The 16,879-nt window shown below is 37.7% G+C and overlaps 1 protein-coding gene across 1 annotated transcript in view; it reads right to left on the reverse strand.

Moving 5' to 3' along the window:
• Positions 1-16,879, reverse strand: part of DPP6 (dipeptidyl peptidase like 6) — a 1,548,106-nt gene that overhangs the window by 502,958 nt on the left and 1,028,269 nt on the right. The window contains exon 6 of the mRNA XM_007952098.2: positions 12,210-12,262. Within this exon, the coding sequence (XP_007950289.1) occupies positions 12,210-12,262 (53 nt within the window). The remainder of the gene's footprint in view (positions 1-12,209; positions 12,263-16,879) is intronic.

The following is a 16,879-nucleotide window of genomic DNA, read 5'->3' on the forward strand; positions in this document are numbered from 1 at the left end:
AAATTTTGGTCAATGACATGAGACAAAGTATATGTGAAGTGCTGTATGAAAAGTGAATTTACTCTGTAAATCTTCACCCAAATCCTAATTAAAAAAAAAAAAAAAAAAGAACATTGTTAATCTGAGATCTATGACTATTTCCCTGAATCTGTTGACAATGATAAGAAAATTAATATTTCAGGGGAAACTTTGTTGTTGTTACTGTTGTTATTGGCTGCCAAGTCGGCCCTGACGCCCAGCAACCCCTCCTTGGGTTTCCGAAGTGGTATCACTAAGGAAGTAGATTGCCCAACCTTCCTTCCAAGGAGTGCCATGAGCCTTCTGGTAAGCAGTCAAGTGCCTTAGGCACTTTGCTACCAGAGCTCCTGATCTTTAGTGGCTTGTTTCTAGAGATGGAAGCATTAGCTCTTAGATCCAACTTTATACTGGCCACCCCATGGCACTTAGTAATGGCAGCAAGTGAAAGAGGGCCAGTCGGGCCCCACTCCATATTAAATCCCCTGAGTAAATCAAGTGTAGCCCCCACCTGTCTGTCAGTGGAGGCTTGTGTTGCTTATGATGCAGAACAGGTGTCAGTGGAGCTTCCTGATTAAGACAGACTAGGAAGAAAGGCCTGATGATCTACTTCTGAAAAGCAGCCAGAGAAAACCCTTTGGATCACAGTGGTCTGATTCCCAACCTATCAAGGGAATCGCACAGGACCAGGCAGCATTTTATTCTACTGTATACAGAGTCACCACGAGTGGGGGCAGACTCTAAGCAGCTAATAACAACAATAAAAACTTTTAAAATTATGTTGTTGTTGTCATGTGTCGTCAAGTCAGACTCGACTCATAGCGACCCCTCCTTGGGTTTCCAAGGTGGTAGCACTCCGAAATAGATTGCCCCATCTTCCTTCTGAAGAGTGGCTGGTGGGTTTGAACCACTAGCCTTCTGGTTAGCAGTCAAGTGCCTTAGGCACTACGCTACCACTATAGTGAGGTCTTATCCTTAGAGATCCTAGTTGAAGTGATTTGGAGTATAGCCCAGGCATTCGTATTTTTTATTAGTCAACCTTGCTTAATTACTTAATTAATATTTTTCACTACCTACGGATGCCTGCCGGGCCAGGAACAATTCAAAGGGTATGAAATTAGAGTTTATAAATGAGCACTGAGCCTGATAAAATGAGCTTATTTTCACCTCATTTTCAAAAGAGTTTGTTTGTTTGAAAACCCTTTAGACATGTTCAGAGTCTTGAGGGTGGTAAACCACTAGGGGAAAAAAATTGTTTATACAGGCTCCTTTTTCATGTGCTTGGTGGATTTTAAGCCACTGACTAAACTCAATTCTGACATATGAGGCTGTCACACTAGGGGGAAAAAAAAAAAAAAAAGATGTGTTGATGCAGCCACTTCTGCAATTTTTATGTGCAAAGTCACAATATCATTCTTTGCTGCAGCCATTTGTTTCACAGACATAGGTCATGTTCCTTCCATCTAAACTGCTCCTTGGATACCTTAGAATGACAGAAAGGAATATGTCAGGTAATAAATGCATATTGAACACATTTCAAACTTTTTGTTTAAGAAAATTACATATCTACAAAAAGGTAACTAGTAATTTAACAGAAAATAAATTATAGAGTGAAATGAGTAGCAATCCTTACTCTAGGAATTCAGGCAGTTAGAGGAGGATGTCAAGAGGAGGATGTCAAGAGGAATGGGTATAAAGGGGGGACTTGATGGATTGGAAGGATTTAGATATAAGAAGGACAGTGAGCAGAAACTTTCTAGTAGATGGGGGCAGGTAATGGTGTGAAGTCTGGAACAGCAAAGGTGTACATACTTGGAAACACATTTTAAGACTGGAAGAAGTGACTGGACACACTGCGGAGCTGGGTCAAAGAAGGCAGGGTTGGCAAATATAGGCATTCCATGTTACCGCTCTCTCTTCCCTTGCTCACCACAGGCCAATCACTGGCCATGGTGTTAGATTCTGTTTAAACTCTGAGCTTCAGGAAGATACTATCCATTGATCAGAGCTGACATTGAAGAAGACATCTATTTTCTGTCCCAAATGTAGGGAAATTGTGGGGAAGGATGATTAATTAGAATGAGCCACGTTATGGCAGGTCATGGTGTCTAACTTTAAGGTCCACTATGAATGGAGCCTATAGGACCTTCTGGCACCAAACACAACACTTAAATATGCCATCTCATCATACAGTATATCATATATATGACCATTACAGTTATTCTATGAATATCATTTCCATCCTGTATATGCAGAAATCGTGCCCAGAAAGGCAATGTAACTTTTTCATGATTACACAGGTGAAGCTGACTGGGAACTTATTCTGAGATCTATTTGATCTAAAGTCTACATTCACTGCCAAAAACCAAACCCGCTGCTGTAGAGCTGATCAGACTCATAGCTACCCTATATCACTTTGGATTTCAGAAGGAGGGAAGAAGGCACGAGGGAGAAGGTTGAAGAAGAGGAAGAAGCAGTTAAGAGCAAGCCTTAAAGGCAGACATGTAAGCTGTCCACAGTGCTGAAGTGCTTGGAAGCCAATTTTCTGTTGTTGGGTGAGGCACTCTGGTGGCACAATGGTTAAGCACTGGGCTACTAATTGAAAGGTGAGCAGTTCAAATCCACCAGCTGGTCCATGGGAGAAAGATGTTTCAGTCTGCCTCTATAGAGATTTACAACCTGTGAAACCTTAAAGAGACAGTTCTACTCTGTCCCATAGGGTTGTTATGAGTCAGAACTGACATGACATGACTGCAGTGGGGTGGGTTATTGTGTGAGTTGGTTGGTTTCAACTCAAAGAGACCCCGTTTCACAGAGTAGAACTGCCCCATGGCATTTTCTTTGCTGTAATTTTTACAGAAACTTGTTGTCAGGTCTTTCTCTTGCAGACCTAGCCACTGGGTGGTTTTGAACTGCCAGCTTTTTGGTAAGGAGTCAAATGCTTAACCATTGTGCCACTAGGGCTCCAAATAACAGTAGCATTCTCTCACTTAGATGTCAGTCTCTACTTCAAATGCCATTTTAAGAACATTTCCTTCTTTCACATTTTGGCTTCATAGTGGTTCTTCCCCATGTATTCAAACATTCTTCTTCATGTACCTCTGGTAGCAGTGCAAGGAGTTTACTCTGCAGAATCAAAGTGTGTCATGAGAAATGACCAGCAGCAGAATTCCCAGTGATTGTGCATTTAAGAGAAATGGCCAGAAAGAAAATGTGCTCAATGGCAGAGGTTCCAACACTGATGCTAACAGTTCTCATTGCTGTTCCCATGAACTCAATACTTTGAATCTTCTCATGCATCAGGCTTAACTCACAATGGACCACAGGCTGCCTGAGATTTAATTAGATGGATGTGGAACAAACACTTGAAATCCATCTTTGTTTTCTAAGAGAACACAAGGTACCCATAATCACAATCAGTGTAGTTGCTACATTAACTGAGTTTTCTCCATACTCTATCCCTTCATTATTTCCCACTAGGCTTCTAATTGAATCCATGCTTCTAATCTCCCCTTTCCTACAGTCTACTCTATACACAAACATAAAACTAATATAAATCTATCATTTTCATCATATTTTTTCCTACTCAAAGTATTCTGTGTGTTCTTATTGTAAAATCCAATTCCCTGTTGGGTAGTGTTTAGGTCCTCTATACGCCAGGCTGATAGTAAACTTCCAATTTTACCTCTGTCGTGGTCATATTTGAACACTCATGCTCCACCCTGGCCTGGATACTGACTAATTCCAGGAAGGTGGTGGCTCATTGCAAAGGTCAACCTTATTTAATATTTTACCCAGTATGGACTGTCTCCTCTCTGTAGATATCTATAAGGCTCAGCTCAAATCAAACTTCTTTTATGATAGCTTTCATGACCAATGATGTGTACAGCCTTCTCTTCCTTATTTGGCATTCATTGTTTAAAATGCTTATTTGAGGCATGTAATTATATATTGTTAGATAAGTCTGTATCTAGTGTTCATCTTTCCTTTTAAACAAGATTTTGAATACCTTAAGTATAGCAACCATGCTTCTGTTGCACAATATAGCATATTCAGTAAATAATTGTTGAACTCCTTTTCTTTTCTGCTTCTACTGGGAATAAAAACAAAAATTACAAAAAACAAAATTGCTGTAGGTGAGACTAAGATGACAATAAAGAGGAATTTATTGAGCATTGAGAATTGTAGGTAGTTGAGATACTACACTGAGGTAGTCGAGATACTTCTTTTAATAGGAAAATTAAAATTACATGGCATTGTAATTTCTTGAATGTTGCAGAGCAAATCTCAGCTTAAAAAAATAATGAAGAAGAATTTTATTATTGTATGGGTATATTATTCCTCCTTTTGTAATGGAAATTATTTCAGCTAGATAGAAATTAAAGTTTGATAATAATTAATTAAGAATAAACAAATATATATTAGGAACATACTACAGTAATAGGAGCTAGTATTTCCTGAGCACTCACTAGAAGAAAAATTATCTGCTGTGTGCTTTTCATATATTATTTGACTTAAATTTCACAGTGAACATATGAAGTGGGTACTATTATTACTATCATTTATTAAAAATATGGAAACCAAGACTTATGGAACTCTCCCAGAGTCCCGTGGCCAAAGTCAGTGGCAAAATGGAGACTCATATTCAGGTCTATCTGACTGCATAGCTTAAGTACTTAATAATCACTTTCTTATGCTCTTCAGCAAAGTGCTGGGCACTATGCATAGTTATCAACCTAGAGATCAATTTTCTAAATAAATGGACTGCTGCTCTGTACTATAAAGTTACAAAGTAACTCTGACAGAAAGAATCTATTTCTCTATTTTATTATTCTCACCCACAATTCTACAAGAATGCAATTTCGGTACAATTAAAAAAATACTGCTAAGCAACCAACCTTAGGGCAACAATTTCCACAGAAGATTTACTAACATGTAAAAAAAAAAAAAAAATGCCTTAGACTACTTCTCCATCTCTATTCCATATGGCTCTGAGTTTGCTAGACCCAAAATGTCACTATTCCCAAGTTAACGGGTTATGCAGGTCTGGCTCTTCTTAAAATTGATTTCTGTTACACAGGAATCCACATGAGTTTTCAGAATGATCCTATTAGATTTGAAACTATATATTAGAATGACAGTATTTTGAAAAGACTCAAACCAAAGGGAATAATTCAAGAAAAAAGTCATGTTGTGAAACTGTTAAAAAGCAAGCCAAGTCTACAAAACATCCTCAAGCCGCATTCTTTTTTTCATATAGTTCAGATTCTCAAACTATTTGCTCAGCATACAGATTGATAAGAATGGTGAAAGGATACAACACTGACACACACCTCTCTTGATTTTAAACCATGCAGTCTCCCCTTGCTCTGTATGAATAACTGCCTCTTGGTTTATGTACAGATTCTATATGAATACAATTAAATGTTCTTGTATTTTGATTCTTTGCAGTGTTATCCATAATTGGTTATCCACGGAGCCTTGAAATAGTCACTAAAACATGGATAAACATCTTTCTGGTATTCCTTTAGCCAAGATCCATTTGACATCAGCAATGATATCCCATGTTTCATATTCATTCTGGCAGTTACCTGTTGATATATTACTATAACCATCTTTGATTTATCTGCAGCAAAATTTTACTTGTGTGTGGTATTAATGATATTATTCAATGATTTCCATATTCTGTTGGGTCACATTTCTCTGGGATTGGCACAAATGTGGATTTCTTCCAGTCAGTTGGCTAGGTAGCTGTCTTCCATATATCTTGGCATAGATGACTGAGCACTTCCAGCTTTGCATTCATTTTTTGAGCCATCTCAACTAGTACTTTACCACTTCTCGGAAATTTATTTTCACCAATGTCTTTGGTGCAACTTGGGCTTCTTCCATCAATACCACCAGTTCCTGATCATATGCTATCTCCAGAAATGGTTCAACATTGACCAATTCTTTTTAGTACAGTGACTCCATGTATTCTTTCCATTTTCTTGACATGCTTCCTGCATTGTTCAATATTTTTCCCACAGAATACTACAACTCAAGCCTTGAACTTTTTCTTAAGTTCTTTCAGCTTGAGAAATACCAATGTTTTCTTCTGTCTTTGTTTTCTAATTCCAGATCTTTGTACATTTCATTATAATACTTTACTTTGTCTTTGCAAGCCACCATTTTAAATCTTCTTTTCAGCCTTTACACTTCATCACTTCTTCCATTTATATTAGCTACTCTACATTTAAAAGCAAGTTTCAGAGTCTCCTCTGACAACCATTTTGGTCTTTTTCTTTCCTTTCCTATCTTTTCAATGACCTTTTGCTTTCTTCATGTATGATCACATTGATGTCATTCCACAACTCATCTGGTCTTTGGTCATTAGTGTTCAGTATATCATATCTATTCTTGAGATGGTCTCCAAATTCAGGTGGGATATACTCATGTTCATACTTTGGCTGTTATTGACTTGTTTTTATTTTCTTCAGCTTCAATTTGAACTTACATATGAGCAAATGATAGTCTATCCTGTAGAATTAGTTCTGACTGATGATATGGAGCTTCTCCATCACCACTTTCCATAGATGTAGTTAATTTGACTTCTATGTATTCCATCTGGTGAAGTCCACCTGTATAGTTGATGTTTATGTTGTTGAAAAAAGATATTTACAATGAATAAATCAAGTCAGTAGTCTTGAAAAATTCTATCATGTGATCACCAGGGTCATTTCTATCACCAAGGCCATATTTTCTAGCTACTAAAACTTATTTGAAAGTTTTTTTTTTTTTTTTTTTTAATTGAAATTGTAAAGACTTCACATTGCTTAATTCTATAATTGACACCAATGGAAGCAGAAGTCAGGATATCAGAGGACATATAGCACTGGGCAAATTGGCTGCAAAGGACCTCTTTCAAGTGCTAAACAGCAAAGATATCCCCTTGAGGACTAAGGTATGCCTGACACAAGCCATGGTATTTTCAATCACCTCATATGCATGTGAGAGCTGGACAATGAATAAGGAAGACTGAAGAAGAATTGATGCTTTTGAGCTGTGGTGTTGGTAAAGAATGCTGAAAGTACCATGGACTGCTAAAAGAACTAACAGGTCTGCCCTGGAGGAAGTGCAGCCAGAATGGTCCTTGGAGGTGAGAATGGCCAGACATCATCTCACATAATTTGGTCACGTTGTCAGAAGGGACCATTCCCGGGAGAAGGATGGAGGGTCAATGAAAGAGAAGAAGGCCCTCAATAAGATGGGTTGACACGGTGGCAGCAGGAATGGTGAGTATAGCAAGGATCATGGAGCTTGTGCAGGACTGGGCAGTGTTTTGTTCTGCTATGCATAGCGTTGCTATGAGTCAGAGATGACTCGAGGCACCTAACAACAAACCTCCTTTGTTTCCAACTTTTACATTCCAATCACCAGTAATATCAATGTATCCTGATTGCATGTTTGATCCAATTCAGACTGCAGAAGTTTGTAAAAATCTTCAATTTCTTCATCTTTGGCAGTAGTGGTTGGAACATAAATTTGAATAATAGTCATATTAACTGGTCTTCCTTGTAGGCGTATGATCATTCCATCACTGACAGCCTTGTATTTCAGGATAGACCTTGAAATATTCTTGTTGATTATGAATGGAACACAATTACTCTTCAATTTATCATTCCCAACATAGTAGACCATATGTTTATTAGATTCAAAATAGCCCATACCAGTCCATTTCAGCTCACTAATGCCTAGGATATTGATCTTTACGCACTCCATTTCATTTTTAATGACTTCTAATTTTCCTAGCTTCATACTCTGTGCATTCCATGTTCTGATTATTAATGAATGTTTGTAACTATTTCTTCTCATTTTAAGTCATGCCACATCAATAAATGAAGGTTCTAAAACCTTCCCTATCACTAAGGTCCACTCTACTTTGAGAAGACAGGTCTTCCTTAGTCATATTTTGCTTAACTTCCAACCTGAAGGGCTCATCTTTCAGCACTATTTCAGATAATGATCTGCTGCTATTTGTAAGTTTTTCATTGGCTAATTTTCAGAAGTAGATTGCAAGGTCCTCCTTCCTAGTCTATCTTAGTCTAGACACTCTGCTGAAAACCTGTTCACCGTGGGTGACCCTGCTGGTATTTGAAATACCAGTGGCATAGCTTCTAACATCACAACAACATGCAAGCCACCACAGTGCGACAAACTAACGGATGGTGGAAATACACTCCTTGACAAATGAAAATTCAGCTGTTTTGGGATTCTCACTGTAACTCCAGCCTTAACATGAAGAAAGAATTCTACCTGGTTCCAGCAAGAGAGGCCTAAACGATATGAAAAGGGAAGCTAAAGGAACAAAGCATGGGGTTGTGGAAGCACCTTTTTCTGAGTTGTGGAAGAGAGACAGGAAGTGGGGCTCATCCTTTTGAAATTCTCTTCTGCCCTTTGTAAAGAGAAAGGAAACCAGAAATAAGAGAGTACTTAAAATTAAATTCAACCCTTCCAAGTGAGTGGCTGGAAAGCCTAAAGTTAAGACCAAAATCAAGTTATGAATGATAGATAATCCCTTTCTGAAAATTTCTGACTCAAAATGGAAAATTTAGAGTAAGCAGTGGCAAAAGAAAAAGTGAGAATTTGTGAAAAAGGTTCTGATCTGTGTCTTCAAAGGTTTCAAGAAAGGTACTCATTTTTCTTGTATTATGACTACTGTAAATTTAAATTTATTTTAATTTTTAAAACAATTGTGCTTTTCTCTACCTAAAAGTCACCTAGAGCCTAAGCTTTTCTGAGCTATGTTATTCCTTTGCCACTTGGGGGCAGTACACTTACACAATTTACTTTCTTGAGCAGTCACTATGCTCCCTTTAAAGGTTAAAGTTACAAAATCTCCAGGCCTAAAGGGTCTTCATTGTCAGAAATCCACTACCTCATTAATACAGATGAGATTTTTGCAGTATTTGAAATTTGTTAACGTGCCATGAATGATACTATGACAAAGAGGAACGCTAGGGGCTGTGGAGATTGAGAAAGGCTATTTTTAGAGGTGTTGGTGGCATAGTGCCTAAGGCATTTGACTGCTAACCAGAAGGCTGGCAGTTCAAACCCACCAGCCACTCCTAAGAAGGAAGGTTGGGTAATCTATTTCTGTAGATATCATCTGGGAAACCCAAGGAGGGGTCGCTATAAGTAGCATGGACTCCACAGCAGTGAGTTTGATTTATTTTGTTTGTTTGTGTTAGTTCATATGGCAATGGTTTGGGACATAGACTTTGTCATCTGCCAGAGGCTGTTTCCCAGTACAGGCAACTGTAACAAGTAATCTCTTACATCTATTAATTATGTGAGAGTGAAATTTGATCTAAATTTGAAATAATCCAAAGGAGTTGTTTGAAGAGCATAGGAATTAAGAGTTAACCAGACTTGAGTTTGCATCTAGCTCTACTATATACTAGGTATGAGGGATTGGAAAAGTTATGGAGCCTCTCAAAACAATCATTGTAAAATGGGGATAAGAATGTTTTTCTTGAGGGTTGTTTTCAGGGGTCAAAGGAAACTCAGTCTATAAATGTGCTAATTATTAATACTATCACATATTCTTAAAAAAATTTACCATCACAAAATATATATAACAAAAATTTGCCATTTTAACTATTTTTAAGTGTACAACTTAGTGACATTAATTTCATTCACCATGTGCTACTATACATTTCCAAAAGTTTTCCATCACTCAAACAGAAACTCAGTACCCTTTCAGCACTGAGTCTCATTCCCTCCCTCTCCAAGCCCTTTGAAATCACTAATAAGTTTTTGTCTCCAAACATTTGCCTGTTTGAGGTATTTCCTATAAATGCAGTCATAAAATATTTGTCCTTTTGTGACTATTTCACTAAGCATGTTTTCAAGTTTCATCCCTGTTGCAGCATGCATCAGGACTTCATTTCTCTTTATGACTAACATTTTGCTCATCTTTTCATTTGATGATTGCTACCACCTTTTGGCAATTGTGACTATCACAATTTTAAAAATATTAAAAACAGCTCATGAGATGTTGTCATCATCTATGAGGGGGACTATAATGCGGCTTTAGCGACCTGAACACAGACAGATACAGAGTCTCAATACAGATGATGTTGTTTGTACATTTATCAGTTTATTTACCAAAGTGCTGTCTAAATTCTCAGAATCCATTTCTCTTAAATTATGACTGAGTAAAATATTAACACAAGATGTTAGGCATAAAATGTTTTTATACTTTGAAGTTTTACAAATTTATATAAGATGCAATGAAATACCAATCACCACCAATAAATTCTATTGTTCCCAGAAGGGGCAGATAAATCTCAAGGCATAATTATATTCCTGCTGGCTATGACCTTTGAAGATGTATATCTGCTTGAAAAATAATAGAATTATTCCTTCTTAGTCAAGAGCATTTGAGCTTCTATTTGAAATATTCTAATGAAAAAAAAAAATTTACTGCAGTATGCAATCTTCACTTTCCTTGAGCTTGAGTTTTCTAATCTAACAGAGCCTGTTAATCACATTTGGTTACATATCTATATGTACCATTCACTTGTCTGAAGTCCAAATGTAATTATTTTCTTCATGTGTGTTTTCCAAGGATATGTTCATATGCTATCTAAACTTAGTGGAAAGCAGACAGCAGCAGTTATAAACACTCATGCTGTGACTAATGCCCACCTATGGAACCAGATGTGTCAGCAACCCCTGCTGTTTGTTTAAATTTGCTTGGAAAAATTAGGACCTCTCACTCTAAATATTCTCAGGAACCTACACAACACTGCCAGCAGCACGACTCAATTTCTTTAAACCTTTCCTGAGCATCAAACCTTTTCAAAATATTGTCATAGAAACAATGGAGGATACAAAGGAAGAGGAGGAAAGAGGAAAAAGAGGGGGAAATATGGGAAAATGAGGGAGAGGAAAAGAGTAGGTGGAAGAGAGAAGCAGGAAAGGGAGCGAAAAGAAAATGATAAAAAACGACGACTACAAATCCCTGCTTGACTGATCACATTCTACAATAGTTTTTCATCTATGTTAGACTTAACAAATAGCTTCCCTAAATTTTGATCAGTGTCTTTACTGCCTTTTGGTTCTAAAGATGAAGCTACTGATTCACATTTAAATTTTGTGTATGGATATCTATTTAGCACGGAAACTTAAAAACAAGTGTGTGGGAAAGAAATGCTCTCCTGTCTTTCCTTCCCCCATACACTTCTTTGGTCCTAAATTATGCATTTTTGAAACCCTGGGTGAGTTTAGGGGTGCAATCTGAGGTTTTGAAGTAGCATGAAGCTGGAGGTGCATGGAGGTGCAATAAAATATGGGAGCCAATACCTTGCTCTTATAAGCACATGAAGCTCAGACAGGGCAATGAAACACAAACACACACTGATAACCCCACCCAGGATGACAAGTAGGCAGCAGCTCTTTGTGCCACTACTATGACAGCATCTCTTCATGCTGATCCATTTCACAATCTTGCTCCTAAATTTATGACCAGAGTAGTTTATCTCAATCTCATCAGTACTTTCTGGCCTTGTTTTTGAAGACATGTGATAGAACAATGGAGATTTCCATTGCATTAATGTGGCCATTGTCTTTGCTACATATATAACCAGGAACTCTCCTGGGATTCTTAGGGCCAATCTACCATGGGATGGGGCCATACCTGGCTACAAAGAATAGGGAAAAAAAAATCCTGCTGTACGGAACATATTGGGTAAACCTCAGTTGAGCAGAGTGGTTACTGGGAAGAAGTTTAACAAATGGGTAAGTAACTGTACTCCAGTGACTCTCTGATGACCTTAGTGCAACTATCCATGGATTAGTCACAGAGGTGCTGGTATTATTAAAACTCACTGCCGTCAAGTCAGATCCGACTCATAGCGACCCTTCCATGGGTTTCCGAAGCAGAATCACAACGGAAGTAGATTGCCCAACTTTACTTCTGAGGAGTGCTGGTGGGTTTGAACTGGCAGCCTTCTGGTTAGCAGTCAGATGCCTTATGCACTATGCTACCAGAGTTCCTTCCAATATTATTAGAAACCTTAATTATCAAAAGTTGAAATGCCCTGTTTCCTGCTCTAAGGGTTAAAACAAGTGCTCAAATTTTCTACCCTTCATTTTGTTCTGAAAATTTCTAATTAATATAAAACAAAACAAAAAAAAAAGAATCTTACCCATGAGGAATTTTGCTCAGGACATAATATCCAGTGTAGGAATGTTGATATATCTGAAACAGAAAAAAGAAAAAACAAAGCATTGAGACAAAGACTATGACTGATATTTTTTTGAATCATCATGAATTTAACAAATATCAGTGCACTAAAAGTTATTAATCAGGAGACCTGTAGGCTAAATCTTTTATTTACTTAGGAAGTACATTTTCATATCATATTTATTTTATTTCCATCATTTGCACGTGGTTTACAGGGCAGCCAGAGGCTTGATGTCATCTCCATGGCTACGTAGTTTGTCATTACTTGAGGGGCACAGATTTCCAGCTTAACTAAACATAGTACAAATCCTAATGAGGATACTTTGGTCATCAGTGGCAGTCAGACACAGTATGCTAGGCCCAAAAGGACAGTAAGATCAAATACTATTGCAGTTCTCTGTAAATTTTGGCAAAGTTTCAACCAGAAGTTCCATTTTGTATTCTCAATGAATTGATATACTGAACTTAAGATAAGCATCATTGGGCAAACTCTTGTCTTTCTGTTTGATTAGATGTACATCTCTTAATTTCTGATAAAGTGGACAATAAAATAAGAACTCATGGCAATAGGAGACTTAGAAATAGCATGGCTCTCCAAATCAAGGTAAGGAAAAACTAAAGCTGGGTTCCAAATTCCTAACTTCCAAATCTCTGATGCCAAATCTTAACACTTGAAGGAAGACAGTACTTCCTAGGCCCCAAATGCAATGATGAGTATGCAAACAGAAGGTAGGGGGTGGCAGTTATGGAAACCTTAGTAGTCTTCATATCCAGAGTTCTGGCTAAGTTATTGTTGTTGTTTGGTGCCATTAAGTCATTTCTGAACTTGACTCATAGCGACCCTATGTACAATAGAACAAAACATGGCCTGGTCCTCTGCCATCTTCACAAGCTTAGCTATGCTTAAGCTCATTGTTGCAGTTACTGTGTAAATCCATCTTGCTGAGGGTCTTCCCCTGTTACACTGACCCCCTACTTTACCCAGATATCCTTCTCCAGGGACTAGTCTCTTCTGACTATATGACCAGCATATGAGAGATGAAGTCTGGCCATTCTCGCTTCCAAAGAACATTCTGGCTGTACTTCTTCCAAGATAGATATGTTTGTTCTTCTAGCAGTCTATGCTCCCTTCAATATTCCTTTCCAACTCCATAATCCAAAAGCATCAATTCTTCTGCAGTCTTCCTTATTCACTGTCCAGTTCTCACATGAATATGAAGCTACTGAAAATACCATGGATTGGATCAGGTACACTTTAGTCTTCAAAGTGACATCTTTGTTTTCAACCACTTTAAAAAGGTCTTTTGCAGTAGCTTCACCCGGAGCAATACATCATTTGATTTTTTTGACTGCTGCTTCCATGGACTTTGATTGTGTTCTAAGTAAATGGAAATCTTTGACAACTTCAACCTTTTCTCCATTTATCAAAATGTTACATATTGGTCCAGTTGTGAGGATTTTTGTTTTCTTTATGTTAGTATGTAATCCATACTGAAAGCTGATCTTCATCAGTAACTACTTCAAGTGTTCTTCATTTCAACAAGCAAGTTTGTGTCATCTGCATATCTCAGGTTGTTAATGAGTCTTCCTCTGATCCTGATGCAATGTTCTTCTTCAAGTAATCTGACTTCTCTGTTGCTCAGCATGCAGACTGAGTAAGTATGGTGAAAGGATACAACCATGGTGCACACTTTTCCTAATTTTAAACCATGCAATATCCCCTTCAGAAGGAAGTTTGGGCAATCTACTTCCATAGTGATACTGCTTCGGAAATCCAAGGAGGGGTTGCTATGAGTCAGATCTGACTCGACAGCAGTGAGTTTGGTTTTTAGTTTAATATCCCCTTGTTCTGTTCAAATGACTACCTCCTGGTTCATGTAAAGTTTCCTCATGAGCACAACTAAGTGTTCTGGAATTCCCATTCTTTGCAGTGTTACCTATAATCTGTTATGATCCACAGAATGCACAAGTAATAATAATAAAAAAAAAAATATTTGCTTTCAGCCAAGATCTATCCGACATCAGCAATATCATCCCTCATTCTACACCTTCTTCTGAATCCAGCTTGAATTTCTTGCAGTTCCCTGTCAATGTACTGCTGCAACCAGTTTTGAATTATGTTCAGCAAGATTTTACTTGCATGTAATATTAATATATTGTTCTCCATTTTCCACGTTCTGTTGCATCACCTTTCCTTGAAATGAGCACAAATATGGATCTCTTCCTGTTGGTTGACCAGTCAGGTGTCTTCCAAATTTCTTGGCGTAAACAAGTAGTCACCTCTACTGCTGCATCCATTTGTTGGAACATCTCTATGAGTACTCCATCAATTCCTGCAGACTTGTTTTTTGCCAGGTCCTTCAGTGCAGCTTGGACTTCTTTCAATACCATTGGTTCTTGATCATATGCTACCTCCTGAAATGGCTGAACATCAACCAATTCTTTTTGGTACAGTGACTCTATTCCTTCCATCTCCTTTTGATGCTTCTCACACTGTTCAGTATCTTGCTGTTAGAACCCTTCAATATTGCAACTCGAGGCTTGAATTTTTTTTTTTTTTTCAGTTTTTCAGCTTGAGAAAAGCTGAGGGGGTTCTTTCCTTTTGATTTTCCATCTCTAGATCTCCGCACATTTCATTTTAATACTTTACCCTTGTGGGCTGTCCTTTGAAATTTTCTGTTCAGATCTTTTATCTCATCATTTCTTCCATTCACTTCAGCTATTCTCCTTTCAAGAGCAAGTTTCAAAGTCTCTTCTGACATCCATTTTGGTCTTTTTTTCATTTCTGGTCTTTCTAAGGACGTTCTGCTTTCTTCATGTATGACATTCTTGATGTCATCCCACAGGTTGTCTGGTCTTCAGTCACTGATGTTCAATGCATAAAATCTATTCTTCAGATGATCTCTAAATTCAGCTTGGATATACTCAAGGCTATAGTTTGCTCTTATGGACTTGTTTTGATTTTCTTCAAATTCAACTTAATTTTGCATAAGAGCAATCAATGGTCTGATCCGCAGTCAGCCCCTGGTCTTGTTCTGGTTGATGATATTGAGCTTGTCTATCACCTCGTTCCACAGATATAACATATCCGATTCCTGTGTATTTCACTCCACAAGGTCCATGTGTACAGTCACCATTTATGTTGTTTAAAAAGATATTTGCAATGAATAAGTTGTTGGTCGTGGAAAATTCTATCACGTGATCTCTAGTATCATTTCCATCACCAAGTCCATATTTTCCAACTATCAGTGCTTCTTTCTTGTTTCTAACTTTTGCATTCTAATAAACAATAACTATCAGCACATCTTGGTTGCATATTTGGCCAATTTCAGACTGCCAAATTTGGTCAAAATTTTCATTTTCTTCATATTTGGATTTAGTGGTTGGTCCATAAATTTGAATAATAGTTGAATTAAATGGTCTTCCTTGTAGGTGTATTGATATTATCTTATTACTGGCAACATTGTACTTCAGGACAGATCTTGAAGTATTATTTTTGACAATAAATGTGACTACATTCATATTTAATTTGTCATTGACAGCATAATAGATCATTTAATTGCCTGATTCAAAATGGCCCATACCAGTCTATTTCAGCTCACTAATGTGTTCTATTTCATTTTTTTCAACTTCTAATTTTTCTAGGTCCATATTCCTTATATCCCACATTCCAATTATTAATGGATATTTACAGCTGTGTTTTCTCATATTGAGTTGTGCCACATCAGCAAATTAAGGTCCCAAAAGCTTTACTTCATCCACATCATTAAAGTCAACTATAGCTTGAGTAGGCAGTTCTTTCCTAATTGTATTTTGAATGCCTTCCAACCTGAATGACTCATCTTCCATCAATGACAATGTTTATCAGACAGTGTTTCCCTGCTATTCATAAGATTTTCAGTGGATAATTTTTTCAGAAGTTGACTTGGACACATCCTTCTTCCTAGTCTATCAGAGTCTGGAAGCTCCACTGTATCCTGTCCATCATGGGTGGCCCTGCTGGCATTTGAAGTACCAGTGGCATAACTTTCAACATCACAGCAATACACAAGCCACCATAATATGACAAACTGACAGACAAGTGGCTCAGAGAACCAACTGAATGTAAGGAATGTAATGAATTACACCGTAGGGTTGAAGTGAGAGCAATATTCCCTTCCTTCGCCTGTGTAACTTCTGAGAGTTGGCATCTTTTGTAGCTCAATGTTTAGTGACTTGCATTTAAAAGAATATAATAGGCTAGGAAAATGGGGACAAAGAAAGATAGTTCTGAAGTATGTTGATAGAAGGATGCATTTGAGGTAGTGATGATGGAAATTAGCTCCAAAATAAACCAGGATGAATTTTTCTGACTCTCTACTGAATTAAATTCTAGGAAATTCCAGTGGAGTCTAGAAGTGTAGTAAGGAGCTCTGGCGGTGTAGTGTTTAAGACATTTGGCTGATAACCAAAAGATCAGTAGTTTAAACTGACCAGCCAGCCACTTTGCAGAAAAAAGATGTGGTGGTCTGCTTCCATAAAGATTTACAGCTTTGCACTACTGAAGAAGAAAAACAAAGTAGGAGGTCTCACATTGCCAGATCTCAAAACCTACTATACAGCCACAGTAGTCAAAACTGCCTGGTATGGGTT

Source organism: Orycteropus afer, unplaced genomic scaffold, assembly GCF_000298275.1.
Source record: "Orycteropus afer afer isolate SDZICR_OR568_19922 unplaced genomic scaffold, OryAfe1.0 scaffold00324, whole genome shotgun sequence".
Taxonomy (NCBI): Eukaryota; Metazoa; Chordata; class Mammalia; order Tubulidentata; family Orycteropodidae; genus Orycteropus; species Orycteropus afer.